General features: G+C 41.1%; 1 protein-coding gene and 1 long non-coding RNA gene across 2 annotated transcripts in view; one reads left to right on the top strand and one right to left on the bottom strand.

Annotated features, from left to right (window-relative positions):
- Window positions 1–10,543: 10,543 nt before the first annotated feature.
- LOC132398150 (uncharacterized) lies at window positions 10,544–16,117 on the bottom strand. The gene is made up of 3 exons (XR_009513559.1): window positions 15,993–16,117; window positions 14,553–14,697; window positions 10,544–13,955 (listed from the first exon to the last, which is right to left on the bottom strand). It is a non-coding gene; the product is annotated as an uncharacterized LOC132398150 (long non-coding RNA).
- Window positions 16,118–16,389: 272 nt separating this feature from the next.
- Window positions 16,390–21,594, top strand: part of LOC132398149 (E3 ubiquitin-protein ligase Siah2-like) — a 36,155-nt gene continuing 30,950 nt past the window's right edge. The window contains exon 1 of the mRNA XM_059977196.1: window positions 16,390–17,047. Within this exon, the coding sequence (XP_059833179.1) occupies window positions 16,598–17,047 (450 nt within the window). The 5' untranslated portion in view covers window positions 16,390–16,597. The remainder of the gene's footprint in view (window positions 17,048–21,594) is intronic.

The following is a 21,594-nucleotide window of genomic DNA, read 5'->3' as shown; positions in this document are numbered from 1 at the left end:
TACTCTCTGCTTTCTTCCTTTAAGCCAATTTTTTATTCAAACAGCCAAGGTTCCACTTATCCCATGCCTCATGAGTTTCTGGATGAGTCTCTCATGAGGGACCTTGTCAAATGTTTTGCTAAAGTCCATCCACTGCCCTACCCTCATCAATTTCTTCAAAAACCTCAATCAGGCTCATGAGGCATGATCTTCCTGAGGCCTATTTGGGGGCCTATAGACTACTCCCAGCACAGTGATTGATCCCTTCCTATTTCTGACTTCCACCCAGACTGACTCCGTGGACGCTCCTTCTGCAGCGTCCTCCCTTTCTATAGCCGTTATACTATCCCTGACCAGCAATGCCACTCCCCCCACTGTTCTAATTCCCATCCTATTCCTTTTAAAACACCTGAACCCCGGCATCTGCATCATCCAATCTTGCCATTCCTCCAACTAAGTTTCAGTAAGGACCACAACAGCATAGTTCCACGTACTATTCCATGCTCTAAATTCATCCTCCTTGTTCCTAATATTCCTAGCATTGAAATAGACACATTTCAACCCCTTTAACTGGCTACAATTATGTTCTATCCCCTGCCTGTCCTTCCTCATCAACTCAGAAATCTTAGCATCATGCTCTTGTCCTTCTACCTTAATCCCTGCACTCACATTCTGATTCCCACTCCCCTTCCAAACTGGTTTAAACCCTCCCCAACAGCTCTATCAAACCTGCCCGCCAGGATATTGGTCCCCCTGGGATTCAAGTGCAACCCGTCATTTTTGTACAGGTCATACCTGCCCCAAAAGAGGTCCCAATGATCCAGAAATCTGAATCCCTGCCCCCTGCTCCAATATCTCAGCCACGCATTTATCCTCCACCTCATTCTATTCCTATACTCACTGTCACGTGGCAAAGGCAGTAATTCCAAGATTACTACTTTTGAGGTCCTGCTTTTCAACTTCCTTCCTAACTCCCTGTAGTCTTCTTTCAGGACCTCTTCCCTTTTCCTACCTATGTCATTGGTACCAATATGTACCATAACCTCTGGCTGTTCTCCCTCTCACCGCAGGATATCTTGGACGCAATCAGAAGCATCCCGGACCCTGGCACCTGGGAGGCAAAATACCATCTGAGTTTCTTTCCTGTGTCCACAGAATCGCCTGTCTGAACCACTGACTATAGAGTCCCCTATCACTACTGCCTTCCTCTTCCTTTCCCTACCCTTCTGAGGCACAGGGCCAGACTCTGTGCCAGAGGCACGGTCACTGTCACTTGCCCCAGGTAGGCTGTCCCCCACAACAGCATTCAAACAGGAGTACTTATCGTCAAGGAGTACAGCCACAGGGGTACTCTCTAGTACCTGACTCTTCCCCTTCCCTCTCCTGATTGTGACCCATTTCTCTGTCCCCCGTGGCCCCGGAGTGACCACCTGTCTGTAACTCCTCTCTATCACCTCCTCACTCTCCCTGACCAGACGAAGGTCATCGAGCTGCATCTCCAGTTTTCTAACATGATCCCTTAGGAGTTGCATCTCGATGCACCAGGTGCAGATGTGGCCGTCCAGGACACCGGGAGACTCCAGGACCTCCCACATCTGACACTGACCACAGAAAACTGGCCTCACACACATACTAACTTCTTTTGCAATCAACAACTGCCTCGCCTCTTCCTGTTACTGCCAAAGCCTGTTGAGCAAAAACCTCTCACTCCACTGCCCACTGGATATGGCTGCCTTCTTTTTAAACTGTTTGCGCTCAACTGGCTGACGTTACACGCCTGCGCATTCTGGCCTCTCTCTTCTCCCGAGAACTCAAAATGTCTTCCCGCTGGAAATCCTTAGGTGCTCTCCCACTGCCTTCTTGTTCTGAATCAAAAACTTCTGCAGATTCCTTGCCCTTTTTAAACTGTTCACGCTCAACTGGCTTTTATCTCCAAAAATCACTTTTTCTAGAAAAAATACTCTGCATTTTACAAAACCTTTTCTGATTTTCCTTCCATTCCCTTCTATCCCAGAAAAATATGCTCTCAGTTTGGCTTCTTCCTAATTGAGTAATAAATCATTGGACTATGAGCCAGCTTTACTCTTTTAAGTTGTTTACTGGGTGACAGGAAAAAAATGAATTTTATGGCTGCTTGGAGTCCTTGGGAGGCTCCTGAATTTTATAGCCCATTAATTATTTTTCAAGTCAAGCCACTGAGAAATGCATGAATCAATTTCCAACAAAATTCTCCATTAATCCAAAGGTGCAGGTCATGTTTAAATGTTGCCCAGAGGGCCAAACAACTGTTAGAATTTTACTAATTTTGTGGTGAACTACACATACCTGTCTGGACACGCCCCCCCCCCCCCCCCCGCTAACTGCTCCTGTGGCTCCTCCCACTGACCGTGGCTCCTCCCACTGACCCCTGTATAAAGGCGATTGGAGACACAGCCCCGGCCTCAGTCTCCAGGATGCAGTTTGGTGGCCAATTGCTGCTTGTTCTTTCTTCCAGCCAATAAAAGCCTATATCTCGCCTCACGTCTCCAACAGTTATTGATGGTGCATCAAATTTACTAAAACATTCTGCATTTACCCTTGTGCATAGGAATTGGATGCTTACTTCAGCAGGTTACTATGTGTAGATGAGGAGGTGTTGGAGCTTTAGAAAGGAATTTTGTGTGACATGAAGTATTACTTCAACCACATGCTTATTTTAGGCTGTGACAAGAGTCTCTTCTGTTCTTGAACCACTGAAGTCATTGTGGTAAAGATAGAATGATTGAATTTCTAGTAAATAGATCAGTTTTAGACCCATTGACAATGAAGGTGATATATTTCCAAGTCAGGATAACATGCAGCTTGGAAGGGAACTTGCACGTGGTGGTGCTTTTATGCAGCTGGTATCCATGCCTTTCTATTTGGGGAAGATTGTGGGTTTGTGAGTTGCCACTAAAATAGCCCTAGTGTACATGATGTGGCTAGAATGCATGTGGGTGGTGCCAATGAAACAGGGCAGTATGATATCCTACTCTGTAGTAGGTTGATAAAAGCACTTATCTTCTCCCTGAAGCTCTCCCTGCCTTCCTTCATCTGGTAGGTTTCCTGGAGTCATAAAAACTTACCATACTGGGCCCTGGTTCCTGAAAAATTGTGCACTGAGTTGAACTCATGACCCAAGGGGGGATATAAGTGCAAAACAGATGTTGGGGGGGGGGGGTCTATTGTCCCACAGTAGTCGAATTTAGAAGAATGGGAGGTGATCTCATTGAAACTCAGAATTCTTACAGGGCTTGCTAGGCAGGTTGCAGGATCCTGAAGCAGACATTATAGTCTGAAAATCAGAACTGATATAAGAAGAGGGTAACAAATCTTTAGAGGCCTGTGGAAGTTCAGTCGTTTTGTATCATTAAGACAGAGGTCTTTGGATATTAAGAGAATGAAGGGATATGAGTGTTGGCAGGGTAATGTGGTGCTAAAGCCAAGACTTTACTGGAAGGTGAAGCAGCAAGGAGGGAACAAGTTTTCCAACTCTGCATCTACTTCCTACGTTCATGAATGGCAACTAAATCTGCAAATGAAGTTAAATCAGACTCAGATATATATTTCCATGCTGTATTTCTCTATGGCACTGTGATCTATCTGGCAAATCTGCCTCCTGGAAGTGCAAATGACTGCAAGTGCAAATATCCTTTGTCCTTGGTTGGTAAAATATGGCAGCATCTGAATGGAACTGGCTCTCCAGTAATTTCTGAATCATTCCCAATGTAACCACCTGTCCATATCCAAGAACTGTCTTCTGACATCCTGGTCTGCTTTGAGTTAAGTTGCTTCACTCCAGTGATCCTTATTATGTGGTTTAACAGCATCTTGCAGTGGAAAATGTAACTTACTATGATCAAAATCAAACTGAAAGAAGACACAATATAAATGGAAAATCATTGTACATCAGCTAATAGCTCTTTCTTAACAGGGGAGTTGATCATCAAAGGACTGTGCAATTACTTCACTTTAATACAAAGTTTCGCCTCCATGCAAATGAGTTTTAAAAGCAAAAGAATTCATTTTTTGCTTCATAGTAGAATAAAGATTTCATTGCTCACTGAGATCTGGTTATCAAGTCTTCTTTGTGTTTAACGGCAAATGGATTTTTTATATGTTTTGATAATCAATTATTTTTCCTGTGTCCATTATTCCATGTAATCTGGGTTCCACAATAACCATGGTAACCTATTTTAGAGTAACGAATCACGTTAACGGTTGCATTCATTTCCCAGAGTTCTAAATACGCTGTACTTTCTAGTCCTGAATAATTCAAACAAAAATATCCTCATGCGGAGCTGGTATTATTTGCAGATGGTATTATCTGGAATAAAAATTAACAGAGTAATAAACAAAAATATATACAATAACACAAACCCATTAATTTTGGAGTCCTGTTAATGAAGTTAGACCATAAGACCAATAAGTCATGGGAGCAGAATTAGGGCATTCAGTCCATCGAGTCTGCTTTACTGTTCCATCATGGCTGATTTATTATCCCTCTCAGCCCCATTCTCCTGCCTTTTTCTCATAACTTCTGACATCCTCATTAATCAAGAACCTGGCAACCTTCACTTTAAATAGACTCAACTTTGCCTCCAAAGCCATCTGTGATAATAAATTCCACTGATTTGCAACCCTCTGGTTAAAGAAATTTCTCCTCACTGTTTTCTAAATGGATGTCCCTCTATTTTGAGGCTGTGCCCTCTGGTTCTGGACTCACCCACTAGACTCACCACTCTATCTAAGCCTTTCAATATTCTATAGGTCTCAATGAGATCTCTCCTCATTCTTCAAAACTCCAGCAAGTACAGGCCCACCCAGAGCCATCAAATGCTCCTCACATGTTAACCCTTTCATTTCTGGAATCATTCTCATGAACCTCCTTTGGACCGTTTCCAATGCCAGCACATATTTTCTTAGACAAGGGATCCAAAACTGCTCACAGTACTCCATGTGGTCTGACCAATGCTTTAAAAAATTTTAGTACTACACCTTTGCTTATATAGTCTAGCCCTCTCAAAATGAATGCTGACATTGCATTTGCCTTCCTTACCACTGACTCAGACTGCAAGTTAACCTTTAGGGAATCCTGCACAAGAAGTCCCAAGGCTCTTTGCACCTCAGATGCAGTATGTGAATTTTCTCCCCATTTAGAAGATAGTCTATGCCTTTATTCCTTCTACCAAAGTGCATGAACATACACTTCACTGCGTTATATTCCATCTGCCACTTCTTTGCCTATTCTCTGATCTGTTTAAGTCCTTCTTCAGACTCCCTCCTTTCTCAACACTACCTACCCCTCCACCTATCTTTGTATTATCAGCAAACTTGGCCACAAAGCCATCAATTCTGTCATCTAAATCACTGACATATCCATAGAATGAAAAGAAGCAGTCCCAACACTGATGCTCGCTGGTCCTGGACCTATTTCCACTTGGCATGATGAACATTATTATTTAATTATTTATGGTTTTATGTTGCTATATTTCCACACTATTCTTGGTTGGCGCAGCTGTAATGAAACCCAATTTCCCTCGGGATCAATAAAGTATGTCTGTTTTTTCAAGAACACCACTAGTCACCAGCAGACAACTAGGAAAGGCCCTCTTTATTCCAACTCTTTGCCTCCTGACAGTCAGCTACCCATGCTAGTATCTTTCTTGTAATAGCATGGGTTCTTATCTTGTTAAGCACCCTCATGTGCAGCAGCTTGTCAAAGAACTTATGAAAATTCAAGTAAACAACATCCACTGACTCTCCTTTATCTATCCTGTCTCAAAGAATACTTCCTCAAAGAACTCTAGCAGATTTGTCAATTAATATTTCCCCTTAAGAAAACATTGCTGACTTTGGCCTATTTTATCATGTGCCTCCAAGTACCCTGAAACCCCATCCTTAATAATGGACTCCAACATCTTCCCAACCACTGAACTCAGAAAAACTGGCTTATAATTTTGTTTCTTCTGCATCACTCCTTTCCTAAAATCTGTAGAGAGATTGGCAATTTTCAGACCGCTGGAACCATTTCAGAATCTTGTGGTTGTTGAAAGATTATTAGGAATGTCTCCACAATCTCTGCAGCTATGTCCATCAGAACCCTGGGGTGTAGTCCATATGGTCCAGATGGCTTATTTATCTTCATACCTTTCAGCTTCCCAAGCACCTTCTCCTTGGTAATGGCAACTCCACTCACTTCAGCCCCTGGCACTCTCGAATTTCTAGCATTCTGTTAGTGTCTTCCACAGTGAAGACCGATGCAAAATACTTAATAAATCTGTCTGCCATTTTTTATCCCTCATTACTACCTCTCTAGTGTTACTTTCCAGCAGCCCAATATCCACTTTTGCCTCTATTTTACTCTATGTGTCTGTAAAAAATTCTGGTAAACATGTCTTTTTTTTCCTCACTTTATGGCTTTTCTTAGTTGTCTTCTGTTGTTTTTTAAAAGCTTCCAAATCCTCTGATTTCCCATTAACTTTGGCAATATTATATGCTCTTTCTTTTCTTTTATGGTGTTTTTGACTTCCTTTGTAATCCATAGTTGTCTCATTGTCCTTTTAAAATATTTCTACATCTGTGGAATGTATCAATCCTGCATCTTCCAAATTGCCCCCCGAAACTCCAGCTATGGCTGTTCTGCTATCATCTGTGCTAGTGTCCCCTTCCAATCAACTTTGGCAGCTCCTGTCTCATGCATTTGTATTTCCCTTTACTTCACTGTAATACTGATACTTCTGACTTTATCTTCTCCCTCTCAAACTGCAGGGTGAATTTTATCATATTAAAATTGCTGCCACTTAAGTGGTCCTTTACCTTGAGCTCCCTACTCAAATCTGATTCATTACACAACGCCCAATCCAGAATTGCCTTTCCTCCAGTGGACCCAACCACAAGCTGCTCAAAAAAAGCCATCTTACTGGCATTCCACGAATTCCCTCTCTTGGGATTCAGCACCAACCTGATTTTCCCAATTCACCTACACATTGAAAACTCCCAGGACTGTCTTAACATTGTCCTTTTTACATTTCTATCTTCCATTGTAATTTGTACCCCACATCCTGGCTACTGTTCCAACTCACATCAGGGTCTTTTTACCCTTGCATTTTCTTAAGATTGGATTCTACATCTTCTGATCCGATGTTACACCTTTCCAAGAATTTCATTTCATTTTTATAAACAGAGCCACCCTGCTCCCTCTGCCTGCCTGCCTGTCCTTCAATAGAATATGTATCCTTGAACATTAAGCTTTGAACTATGATCTTCTTTCAGCTGTGACTCTGAGATGCCCACATCATAGCTGCCAATCTCTAACTGTGCTACAAGATCATCTACCTAATTGCATATACTGTGTGCATTCATGTATAACACCTTCAGCCCTGCATCCATCACCTTTTTCAATTTTGCCCCCATGTTACACTTCAACTCATCCCATGGACTGCAATTTTGCCCTATCATCTGCTTGTCCTTCTTCATAGTATCACTTCAAACAGATGGCACTACTTATATACTAACTGTCCCCTCTTCAGCCCTATCACTCTATTTCCCACCCCCCTGCCAAATCAGTTTAAACCCTCCCCAAAAGCTCTACCAAACTGATGCACAAGGATATTGGACCCCTTGGGTTCAGGTGTAACCATTCTTTTTGTACAGGTTATACCTTCCTCAGCAACGCATTAATCTGACAAATCATCCTATTCTTACCCTCATTGGCATGTGGCACAGGCAGCAATCCAGAGATTACTGCCCTGGAAGTTGTGCTTTTCAGCTTTACCACCTAATTCCCTATATTCTTTCTTCAGGACCTCTTCCCTTTTCCTACCCATGCTGTTGGTACCAATATATACCACGACTTCTGGCTGCTCCACTCTGCACTACCGGCAGCAGCTTATCTGCCATCAAAGATAATTATACAGAAAGGTGCTGGGAAAAGTTCAGGAATATCATGAACAATCGTACACATATCCTACTTATGGACTGTTTGACCCACTCCCATCAGGGAAGAGGCTGAACAGCATCAATGCCAGGACCACTAAACTCACTAATCCACACCATCAAAGCCACTACTACCTATACATCATTGAGCATCACTTTACATACATACAATCAGTCCATGTATATAACAGTTGTGTTTTATTGTGTTCTTTATGCTTGTGTTTTTTTATGCTGTGTCTGATCTGGAGTAACAATTATTTTGTTCTCATTTATATTTGTGTACTGAAAAATGACAATAAACAATCTTCAATCTAATCCTTAGTACAACCAAAACCTTCAATCAAGACTTCGTTCAGGGTAAACTTCTGTATTGCAATTCAGTGGAGGGCTTGTCTTTAAACAAGAAAAGTTGGGCTTGCAAATTATTAAACTAGCACACAAAGCAATTCTTAAAAAGAGCACTTTTGTAACAAGTAGAGGAGATATTGCCAATTTTCACTTGAAGGGAGAGACTAATTTGAAAACATCAGGTGTGATGAAAGTTATTTCAAAGACCTCAATTTTCATTTGATAATAGAAGTATGAATGGTGACAGTACTAAAAAGCAGCTATATCTAAAATCCCTGCTGGAACTTACTGAATGGATATGCTGAATATTGGAGTAGATCCTTAAAGGTCTGCATGTAGTTGAATAAGGAAATAAGTTTAATGACATTGGGAGACGACCACAATAAATGTAAAAAGTACACTTTACCTTTACCATGGATCCAGCAAAAGAAAAGTTTAGTTGCTAAAAATAAATGCTTAAAATCATGCAGAGAATTGATTAGACATGTGTCTAATCATTATTAGACCATAAGATCTAGGAGCAGATTTAGGCCATTCGGCACATCAGTCTGCTCTGCTTGACATCATGGTTGATCCATCCCACTTACAGCCCCATTCTTCTGCCTTCTCCCCATGACCTTTCACATCTTGATTAATCAAGAAGCTATCAACCTTTGCCTTAAATATACCCAATGACTTGGCCAGCACAGCTGTCTGTGGCAAAGATTTCCACAAATTCACCAAACTCTGCCAAAGGAATTTTTTCTTTATCTGTTCTAGATGGACATCCGTCAATTCTGAAGGTGTGCCCTCTGGTCCTAGACTCCTCCACTATAGGGAACACCCTCTCCATATCCACTCTATCTAGATCTTTCAATATTTGCTAGGTTTCAATGAGATCCCTCATCATTCTTCTAAACTCCAGTGAGTACAAGCCCAGAACTATCAAGCACTCCTTGTGTTAACCCTTTCATTCCTGGGATCATTGTTGTGAGCCTCAATTGGATCATCTCCAATGCCAGCATATCCTTAGAAAAGGGGCCCAAAACTGATCAGTGAGGTCTGACCAATGCCTTATAAAACCTCAGCATTTCATCCTTACTTTTGTATTCTAGTCCTCTCAAAATAAATTCTAACATTGCATTTGCCTTTCTTACCACTGACTGAATCTGCAAATTACCTTTTTTAAAACAAAATCCTGCACGAGGACTCCCAAGTCTCTCTGTATATCTGAGTTTTGAATTTTCTCCCCATTTACAAAATAGCCCAAGCCTGCTTACAGAGAGGAGGTGCAGCGGCTAATGGGCTGGTGCAGAGCCAACAACCTATCTCTGAATTTTAACAAAAGAGATGGTTGTTGTCTTCAGGAGGGCATGGAGCGACCACTCCCCACTGAACATCGACGGCTCCTTGGTAGAGACCGTTAAGAGCACCAAATTTCTTGGTGTTCACCTGACGGAGAATTTCACCTGGCCCCTCAACACCAGCTCCATAGCAAAGAAAGCCCAGCAGCGTCTCTTTCTGTGAAGGCATCTCCCACCACCCCCCCCACCCCATCCTCATCACATTCTACAGGGGTTGTATTGAGAGCATCCTGAGCAGCTGCATCACTGCCTGGTTCGGAAATAGCACCATCTCGGATCGCAAGACCCTGCAGTGGATAGTGAGGTCAGCTGAGAAAATCATCGGGGTCTCTCTCCCCGCCATCACGGACATTTACACTACACGCTGCATCTGCAAAGCAAACAGCATTATGAAGGACCCCATGCACCCGTCATACAAACTCTTCTCCCTCCTACCATCTGAGAAAAGGCTCCGAAGCATTTGGGCTCTCACAGCCAGACTGTGGAACAGTTTCTTCCCCCAAGCTATCAGACTCCTCAATACCCAAAGCCTGGACTGACACCTTGCCCTACTGTCCTGTTTATTATTTATTGTAATGCCTGCACTCTTTTGTGCACTTTATGTTGTCTGGTGTAGGTCTGCAGTTTGGTGTAGCTTTCTCTGTGTTTTTTTTACGTAGTTCAATCTAGTTTTTTGTACTGTGTCATGGTCCTGAAAAACGTTGTCTCATTTTTACTATGCACTGTACCAGCAGTTATGGTCGAAATGACAATAAAAGTGACTTGACTTGACATATGGATTTTAACAAAATTTAAATTGATAGAATAATTAGGTCAATTACGACTTGCATGACAAGTGGGTTAAAGAAAAAAAATACTTTGGTGGAGATAGTAAGCAGTGTTGCTATCCAAAGACCAATACAATGTCCAGTGTTAATTTTGGATTTGCAGAGTTTATTTAGATATTGCAATACAGAACAGGATTTTAAAATCTGCAGATGAAACCAAACTTGCTTCAAGTGCATTGTGACACATGTACTGGCAGAATGGGCAAGCAACTGCAAAAGGAATCTAATACAAGAAGTACAAAGCAATGTGTTTTGACACAAGGCTGGGAAAGAACCATAACAAGCAATGGCACAGTTCATAAGTTTGTCCAGGATCAAATTTATTTAACTTATTTGCATAGACCATTGAAAGTGACAGCACAAACTGGGTCAGTAGAAAAGCATATAAAAATTTTTGGTTTTGTAAATATGCAATAGTTAGGGCATATTTAGAATATTCTTTCCAGTTCTAGTTAGTCTAAAAAGAATATTAAGGTCCACAAGGTAATGAACAGAAAAATTGCCAGAATATTTTCAAGAATGAGGGGTTTTAGCTTCATGGTTTGGTTACAAAGACAATAATTTCTCCTTGGAATGAAACAGATTTGATAGGGGTGTGCAAAATTATAAGCACAATAGATAGAAAAATGATGAAAAGTGCTTTCCATTAATTGATGCTACAAAGACGATGGACATGGACTTTGGGTTTTTAGCAAGGTGTATAGAGAGTTTATGAGAAAGAAATATATTTTTGCAACAAGTGGTAATGACCTGGAACTCACTGACTATGGGAGTTGTAGAGATTGGATAGAGGTTTGGGGAAAATGAATTTGTAGGTGATGGGGCTAGTTCAAGGGAATTGGGCCAACTAGATTAATCCACAGAGAACTGGCATAGAATTGGGGGTGCAACAGCAGAACAGCAGTTAGCTCAACACTATTACAACTCAAGGTGGCAGAGTTCGGAGTTGAATTCCAATGTTGCCTGTGTGGAGTTTGTACATTTTTCCTGTGAACATGTGGGTTTCCTCCCACATTCTAAAGGCATATTGATTAGTAGGCTAATTGTTCATTTTAAATTGTTCTATGATTAGATTAGGGTTAAACAGGTAGATTGGTGGGCAGTGTGACTTGGACTGGAAAGGCTATTCTGTGCTATATCTCTAAACAAACAACTAAATAAATAGTTAATCAGTGGGGCAGTTTATTTCTTATATGGCACATTAAATCTCTGTATCTTTTGTATGTGCATCACTCCTTTCCTGTCAGTAACTGCCATTTTGCCATCAGCCAGGAAGTTTCCAAATATTGATAATTCTATGTGTGCCTGAAATTATACTTAACCAGGCACGGAAAAACAGAGTTCTTGGAAAATGTTGCTGTCATCTTTGAGCAGCCGAGCACTTTGCTTCTATGACCAAGATCTCTTGAAAGGCTGAGTTTTTCCATTCAGGTGGTTGGTTATCACTATCACGGAAAATGCACTGGTCTCAACATATTTGAAGATTTACAAAGGGCCAAATAGAAAATTCTGTTTTCCTTGCTTATCTGGCATGCAACTTCACTGCTTTTCCTTCACCACTGTCTCTAACTCTGTTCCTTGTCCAAATGTAGACTTGGGTAGGAGTAAACTACTTCTGACCACTGATCGTCTTTAGTCCCTAATACAAAACTTCTTCTTGAGAGATATACCCCATCTACAAATGGATTATTGTCTCATTGATGCTGAACAGTCGAGTGCAGACTTTAGCATCTTAAATGATTTGAAATACTTTCTAAATTGCCTCAACATACAATGTCTCTTCATCTTCCTTAACTCCTCTGGTGCTAAGCCTTCATCTGTTATCTTTAAATCTGGCAATTCTATAGCTCTATCATCATCCCTACAACTCCCTAATATAATTTGGTGCCAAGTTTTGTTTGATAATATTCCTGTATAGTATGAAAAATGAGGTATAAATCCCAGTTGTTTTCTTCCTTGCATACACTCACTGGCATTACTAAAGGATGTCCAGAGATTTATTAACTCAGTTGTCCTCCGAAATTTTGATATCTTCCCATCTAAAACAAACTTTGATCTTTGAAATGTCTAACCAAAATACAATATTATAAATGACAAAAAGCGTCAAAAACAATTTCATCGATAGAAGGCAAGGTTACCTCGATACTAGAGAGCACTGGAAATAACAGATTCAGTCGATACAAGTTAACAGCTCAAAATTAACACTGAGTAGAAGTTCTGTGATACATGAAAATAAATCAGTCTGAAACCAGCAGCCTTAATTTGAGTTTAGAGATACTTAAGTATCTAGTGAATTAACAAAAGTTATATGTAAGTGCATTTGGCAATCTCAGTTATGTGTGATATTGCTGATTCTTACAGAGTACAGAATATTTAAAATGTATTTTGTTTGTAGGGTTGTTCGCTCAGCCTAGAGGTTAGATTGCAAACGTTTCTTCACTAGTCAAAGTGATATCATCAGTGTGCAAAAGAGTGTTGTTTCTGCTGAGTCCTCGTGCTTACATTGGTCCAACTTGCTCCGATTGGTTGCCTACAATCCTGCAAACAAATAGCCAATCTGAGCCAGCATCTTTGTTTTAAATTTCAAAATTTTTCTGGGGGGGAATAACACCCTGAAACTTTTCAATTTCTATATATGAAGTCATTTCATCATTTCTTTCGAAGTTAATTTCCTTTTAATGGGTTAGTTACCTTAAATCTTGGGCAACTGTTCATAACCTTGGCTTAGGCAGAAAAATGTTTTAACCCAATGTGGATCCATTGCTGAATTTGACAAAGTTCAACCATCAAAATCAAGTTTATTGTCTTATGGATCAGAACATCAGGCACAGGTTCAACGAAAAACTTACTTGCAGCAGTATCACAACCACATAGCATCCTATAAGCAGCATTCACAAAAAATATATAAATTGACATAAATTATACATCTTTTACAAGAAAGAACACAATTAGCACAACAGCAAAACAACTTAGTGCACAGTAGTCATAGTGTTGCTAAACTGTAGTGGTTAAGATTTTGCTGGTTGGTTCAAGAACTGAATGGTTGAAGGGAAGTAGCTTTCTTGAATCTGGTGTAGGACTTCAGGATTTTGTACCTCCTGCCAAATGGTAGCTGCAAGAAGATGGCATGGCCTGGATGGTAGGGATCTTGGAGGATGGACATTCCCTTGTGTAGATATTATCAATGGTGGGGGAGAGCCTTCATTGGGCAGAGTCCCCTGCTCACTGCAGCTTCTTATGTTCAAAGTTGCTGTACCAGACCATGATACAACCAGTCAGGATACTTTCAAAAGAAGTTTGTTAGAGAGTTCAGTGACAAGCCAAACCTCCTCAACCTTCTAAGAACATAAAGACGCTGGCACTCTTGTGATTGCATCTATATGATGGTTCCAGGATAGGTCATCAGATGTGTTAATGCCCTGGAATTTAAAGCTGCTGACTCTCTCCACTGTCAATCCTCCAAAGTAGATTGGCACATCTTCGCCTCCTTGCCTTCCCCTTCCTGAAATCAACAGTGAACATTTAGCGAGGGGTTGTTTTTGTGTACTATTCAACTAGGTATTTTATCTCACTCCATTAAGCCGGTGCATTGGCACCTGTGATTTGTCCAACAGCAGTAGTATTATTGACAAATTTGAAGACATTGAAGCTGTATATACCCAGACAGTGTATAAAGAGTAGAGCAGGGGCAAAGCATTCTCACTTTCCCACCAGATCATCCTGTTTCTCCAATGTAAGGGGTTAACTCAGAAAGCAGCATTCTTTGTTCTTACTTTACCTATGGAGAACAACGCCATGGTGAATGTCCAAGTCTAGGAATGGTCCTGATCACTATCACTGATCTCTGCCCATTCTCCAGGTCTGCAGCTCTGACATAGAATGATAGCCAATAAAGGTGTATTAGGGTGATAACCAAGCTCAATACTCAGGGAGGAAACCTTCATCCAATTTTCCCTCTATCTACAAGTGCAGCATTGAAATTTTCTACTTTGCAGGCTTTGTTAAAATGTTAGCATGTGAATATTATTCCTCACAAGAACCTGCCAAGCTACTGGAAAGGCAGTGAGAGTTTAAGTAGCCCATTAGACATAGATCATACCTTCTGTATATGCAGTTGTCCATGCCACCTCTGGGAGTCTCGTGCAGCAATTGCAGAATGAGTTGCCAGTAGTTAAGAATTGATAGCAAAGTGAGTTGTCCATTTAATTGCAGTAACTAGATGAACTATTTCCAACTACAAGAACCTGTATTAGATCAAAACAATGCCAGGCACTAAACTTCACACAATACAGCACAATATCGGAAAACCCAAAACCCTATACTGGAAAACTCACAAATGGTTCCAGGACTTTTTTAGATTGTGTTGAATCAATACGTTTTAATGCAAGTAACATTTCTAAAGAAATGTCTTTGCCAGTGAACTCTACTGAATTTCAAGCAATTTGTAAAGTTAGAATAATCAGCACAACTTTTTATGCAGATTCAAAATTCAATTAGAAATTGTACAGTCTGTTAGCCCATAAATGCAGCAGGATTACTCCAGTTCAACAGAGTCCTGGTGAGAATGTATCTCAGATCCAATACACAGGTCTGATCTCAGAATTTGATGGAGGGTGTACCTGTGACAGAGGAGTGTGCTGAAACTCAGTTGATTAATTCCTGGCATACCAGGTATGCTATATAATAAATTAGATCGAGTTTAGAAGAACAGGAGTTGATTTCATTAAAATTAGCTTGACAATGTTGACATTTCCGAGACTGGGGCTGTCTTAAGAGAAACGTGTCCAAATGTCTCAAAACCAGGTATCAGCCATTCAGAACAAAATTAAGAAGAAATGCTCTCATCCAGAGGCTAGAGAATCTTTGGAATACTCTATCCAAGAGAACAGTGACTGCCATGAGTAAAGTTAAAATTTATTGCAGGTTCCGTTTTAAAAGAAAACGTAATTAAAACTGTGATTTAGTAAAATAACATTTCGGACATTTCATGGTTATTAATATTACATCTTGCATCGTATCTTGACTGCTCTGGTATGAATATTGCAGACTTTCTTCCGGGTACTCCTCAAGGAAACCTTCAAATATTTGCATAAATTGAAAACAATTTTCAAAATTACAGAGCATAACCAAGGATTGTGAGTAAACAAATATTTCAAGATAATTTTCTATCCTTCAGTCGGGCATAATCCTTAAAGTTTTAAGAGAATAACTATTTTAATAATTTTATGAGTTATTTTTGTGTGATTAATTCGACGGCAGGCTAAATCGAATCTCAGCATTTGTGACTCTCGTATTTAATTATAATCACCAAGCTATAAGAAAGTAACATCTGGCCGATTTCCCCATCCTTCAGCCGACTAAATAATAGATCTTGGAAAACACCGATTTGTTGTTTGATTCTATCTTTTGCTTCAAAGGTTGTGGCTGACCCATGTCCACCTTTGTTTTGGGTCAATACGATGACCACGATTTTCCACATAGACTCGTTTAAAAATCTTAAACAATGACTAACCGCCAATCGAACTATTCCTTTACTCACTAATTATTTTGTTATGAAAGAGGTGCATTTCCAGAAAACCAAACCTTCAAATAGAATCATGCAAGGACACAAGGACACACCGAGCAAGGGTCAAGCATGTGCACATGACAACAAAGGTGCGAACATCAAACGGCTATGACAAAGCTTCCGGGCTCTCTGGGACTTGGAGTCCGATCCATTCCGACCCAGTGGTGAATGGGCACACGGCGTCGCTACAGAACTACTTTTCCCGAGAATCTTTGTGCGTCAGCCGGGAAGCCGCCTGCCGTTCACGTGACGCGGTGAACCCACCGCTGCTGACTGGAGCCACTCAGCTGGGGTGTTGACGAGCGATGCTGCTTCTGATTGGTGGCAGTAACCAAGGGAATAAGCCCCGCCCCCGTGGGTCGAATCGGTGCCGCCATGTTTACGCACGGCCGTAAGAAGAGACGTAAGCTTCAGAAATAATAATAATAATGGCGTTAATAAGAAGAAAAGGACGAGGCCGCGAGGGTCGTTGGGCGATATAGCTGGGAGTTGTGTCCGCTCCGGGGGTCTCTTGCAGTTTTCTATAGAAAGGAGCGCGGAAGACACTGAATGAGTTGCGAGCTGGCGCCTCGTTCGCCATGAGCCGACCTTCGTCAGCCGGCGGCGGGAAAACGGGGAAACACACGGCGACGGCCGTGGCTGCAGCGGGTGGTGGAGGCGGAGGGGGTGCTGGAGGAGGCGGCAGCAGCGGTGCTGGTGGCGGTGGAGGAGGAGCCGGCGGTGGTGCTGGCGGCGGAGGAGGCAACTCGGCAATCGCGGCAGCGGCAGCAGCGGCGGCGGCGGCGGCGGCAGCGACTGCCGCCGGCGGTTCCACCCCACCTCAGCCCGAGCTCACTTCCCTGTTTGAGTGTCCAGTCTGCTTCGATTATGTTCTACCACCCATCCTGCAGTGCCAGGCCGGGCACTTGGTATGTAACCAGTGCCGGCAAAAACTTTCTTGCTGCCCAACCTGTAGGGGCCCGCTCACCCCCAGCATTAGAAACCTGGCTATGGAGAAAGTGGCTTCCACCATTCCTTTCCCATGCAAGGTGAGTTCATGTAGGTGCAGAGGGAAGAACAGGAGCGTTTCATGGGTAACACTACTGTACCTATTATTATGTTTTTATAGCTGTGTTTTTAAATTATGCTGCTATAACGAAATAATTTCCCACTCAGGATCAAAGCAATATAGCTGTGTTTCCCAAGCTCGATTTCGATAGGGAAATATATAAGTGTTGCACAGCTCTAACCTAGTTGTCAATACTTCAGGTTGTTCAAGGTAAACTTGCTATCGAAGTATCATTGTGAATCATTTTCTTACAGGGAAAGTGTTTTTAGACTTACTTCATCATATGCGGTATGATTATTTCATGGTGAATGTAAATGTCAAAGAAGATATGCAAAAGGTTAATACTTTGGAGTTCTAAATATGCTTTTTAATGTATGGAAGGATTCCGTTGAAACTCTGCAGGTGTATGGCCCACGATTTATTGTATACCGCCAGGTACTGAGACTGCATCTGTTCTGAGGTGATTTGGAGACTTGACACATACAGTGTATGACTTGTGTTTTATGGGTCATGTCTTGGATTGATAGTATAACATTTAAAATACATTTAATTTGGTATAAGAAGTCTCTTGCCTCTCCTTGGGATTATTTTGGATTGGCCTTTGCACTGGACCTGAGTCACACACAATTCTATTTTCCATGATCATTTTTGCTCCAGGAATCCTGAATGTTAAAACGTTCTTATTAATTGTCATGTTCTATAAAGTTTACTGACCTTGTGCTTCTGGATGAGCAGGTTATTTTGTATGCCTCGTAAGTCTATTGTTTTGGATGTTGATTATTGTTTGAATGAAGTTAATATTTTGTGGTGTTACAAAGAATGCTGCTTCTGTAGATTGTATGGATGGGAGTCAGATACATTAGCACTGCAGGCAGTGTAGACTTGCAACGTGTTGTGAAGAATAACTGGAGAGGAGAGCTAAGTGTATTGTTCATCTATTTGTCAGCTATCTGTCTCCTCTTAATGGATAACCTGAGAATGTTCTTCAGCCATAGTCAGGAAAGGCTGTGGCTGAATTGGAGAATGTGAGATGAATGAGGTGAAATTGGGGGCTGGAATGAAAGTTGTGCACTTTGATAATGGTGAATGGTAAGAATAATTGAACTTGTGCTCTAGTGGGGTCTTTTGTGGTTTAAAAAAATGGGAGAGAAATTGTTCAGTAATCGACAGCCAATACATTAGCAATCAATGCAGGTTGGGGAAATCTTAGAAAAGCTGGGCAATTACTAAATATGTGACATGCACTTCTGGTTTTATACCAGATGTCTGCTTGGCTCACTGCATTTCAATTTCAATGAAATAGATTGTTTGAGTTTTATTTTCTTCAGGAAATTAGATGTAGCAAATAAATGAGTAGGAGGAAAAACTGAGCAAAAATAAAACATTTACATTAAATAAAAGTAGAAGGGACATTGAATAAAAGGTGATGTGCATTAACCTTGAAGAAAGTTTGTCAACAGGGTGTCTGGTCAGTGTTGATATGTATTTTGTATGTACAAAGTAAATGCAGTGCTCTTCCATCACAAAATTGAGACCTGCAACTTTGAAAAGAGTCCTCAGATTAATGGAAGAATAAAAACTTGGAAATTAAGGCCAATAGCAATGAATATCTTAATACTCAATGCATTAAACTTTTTATATAAAATAAAAGTTACTGGCAGAAGGATCCTGATGAAGGGTGTGGGTCCAAAATACTGACTGTTTATTCCTTTTCATAGATGCTGCATGACCTGCTGAGTTTTGTGTATGTTCTCAGATTATTCAACATCTGCAGAATCTCTTATAAGTTACTGACAGATGTTGGTGGTTGAGTCTGCAGATACAAGTGACAAAAGGCCTGTTGAAAGCAGCCAGGAGTAATTCAAGGGACTTTTGCAATTTTGCAGGTGTTTTTGCAAGTCTTGTAGATATTGTACTTACAGCACTTGTTGAGTTAGTAATTAAAACTTGTGTATTTAAATTAAGTCTTGATAGCAAAGATAGCATCCATGCTTTAAGATATTTTTTTTAAAAAATGCACTTAGAAAAGCATAACTAACATGATCTACTAATAGAAAGTCAAGTTAGTATTTTTGTTGGGCTAAGTCACTGAATGAGGAAGGAGGCACAGGTATCAATGGTGCAGTAAATGTGTTGAGGAATGATTGGAATGCTTCGCCAATATTGGAGAAATGCAGGTGCCAGGAGGTTGAAAAAAGGAAATGCAGGCAGAGTTTGAGGGGGCAAGATCATAAAGCAATTTGAAAATGTTGAGAATTTTGAAATGAGAGCTCAAGCACTGGTTAAAATTTTGGCTCAGACGAAGATGGAAGAAACATGTATTGTTGAGTGTAAAAGTACTGTCGGAACAATTCTGATCCTGCTTAGAAGCAAGTGAGAATGTAGATCTGCCTGAGGAGTTCTTGGAACTGCTGCTGCAGAAACAACAAATTTTATGATATATGTCAAGTGATAGTAACCTGAATTTGAGTTATTCTCAATTGTAGAAATAAAATTGTTGGGTCTTGTTGAAAACTAAGGGACATTTTCAGTAGTCTTGGATGTGCATAGTCAGCCATGGGATTAGGACAGTTGTGCATGCAATCCTTTTAAGAATCAGAATAGGGTTCATTATCACCGGCATTTGTCGTGAAATTTGTTAACTTAAGTTAGTAAGCTAGCTTGTACATTTGAGATGCCAGATTTCACAGTTCAAGAAAGAATTTTGTGGCTTTGAATTTCTATATGCAAGTAGAGTGTGCAATCTTACTGTTAAAAGTAGTGAAAAAAAAGTGGATATAGATTTTTAGGCATTCTCTAAGATGCTTCGCAAAAATTGTTTGAAGAGGGGAAAAAAATCAGGTCAATTGTGACCTTGTGAGCAGCTTCAAATTGCAGGGTGTCTGTACTGCGGCGTATCTATCATGGCCCCAACCCGTTGATCCAATTATAAAGAAGGCAAGCCTGCAGCTATACTTGGGAGTTTGAGGAGGTATGGTAGTCACGAAAGGCTCTAGCGAATTTCTAGTCATAAGGTGGAGAGCACTGACCGGTTACATCACTGTCTAGTATGGAAGCTTCAAAGCACAGGATCGAAAGAGGCTGCACAGTTGAAGTTTCACAGGCACAACTCTCGCCACCATCAAGGATGCCTTCAAGTTGTGATGTTTCAAGAAGGCAGTATCCATCGTTACGGACACTCACCATTCTCTTTTGCACTGTTTATAATTCTTGTCTTGCACTGTACTGCTGCCACAGAATCACAAATTTTATGACATGTCAGTGATCATAAACCTGATTCTGATTGTATTGGACAAATTTAGCAATATAAAGTAGCTAAGTGATTTGCAAATCCAGTATCAGCAATGCAGGCCATGACAGTACTGGATGTTTTCTAAAAAAAACTTGGCTGTATCTCTACCATTCAGCGCCCCAAGCAGTCCTTCCAGGTAATACAACACTTCATCTATGAGAGTGTTTGGGTCATCTACTTATCTGGTGCTCCCAGATTGGCCTCCTGTATATCGTGAGTCCCAACGTAGATTGGGAGACCACTTCTCTGAGCACCTATACTCTGTCTATCAAGCACCTATACTCTATCAGAAAAAGCAGGATCTCCTGGTGGCCACCCATTTTAGTTCTGCTTCACATTCCCATTCTGACACGTCTGTCCGTGGCCGCCTCTACTGTTGCGATGGGGTCTCACTCAGGTTGGAGGGCATTATATTCTGTCTGGGTAGCCTCCATCCTGATGGAATGAACATCAATTTCTTGAACTTCTGGTTATTTCCCCCCTCACCTTGTCTCCTTACTTATCACCTCCCCCTTTTTTTTTTCTTCCATGGCCTCTGTCCTCTCCCATCAGGTTACCTCTTTTCCAGCCCTGTATCTTTCACTAATTAACTTCCCAGCTCTTTACTTCACCCCTCCCAGTTTCAGGTGCTGCCGGTGGTTTCTTCCTCTCCCCTCCCCCACCTTGCTCTTGCATGTCTTTTTTCCCTCCAATCCTGATGAAGGGTCTTGGCCAAAAATGTTGACTGTACTCTTTCCCATAGATGCTGCCTGGCCTGCTGAGTTCCTTCAGCATTTTGTCTGTTTTACTTGGATTTCCAGCATCTGTAGATTTTCTCTTATGTGATTGGACTTCCTCCATAATATTCTTCAGGAAAGGTTTGTTGTCTTAACCCAGTCTGGTCAATGTGTGAATCCAGAACCAGAGAGACAAGATAGACATGTAACTGAGGCTCATTGGGGATTGGGTTCTCCTCTTGCCAGTGATATACACATCCCATATGTATTTTTTTATTTAACGAAAGTTGTTAACAGAGATTGGCAATTGGGTTTGCTTAGAATAGCTTGGAGTGTCTGTAGCTACCATTTGTACTTGGATTCTCAGTTTTAATACTTTAAAATCCAGGTACACATGGGTAAAAAGGCAACACCATTTATGTTTGATCCTTGCCCACATGAACTGGCTCAGAATGAGCTTTAGGGATAAGAAATGGCTGTTTTTCTCTAAGATGGTTAAATGAGGATAAATCTTTACAG

This window comes from Hypanus sabinus, chromosome 8, assembly GCF_030144855.1.
Source record: "Hypanus sabinus isolate sHypSab1 chromosome 8, sHypSab1.hap1, whole genome shotgun sequence".
NCBI lineage: Eukaryota > Metazoa > Chordata > Chondrichthyes > Myliobatiformes > Dasyatidae > Hypanus > Hypanus sabinus.
The sequence above is the reverse complement of the archived record's forward strand: the minus strand, read 5'-3'. Positions and strand labels throughout refer to the sequence as shown.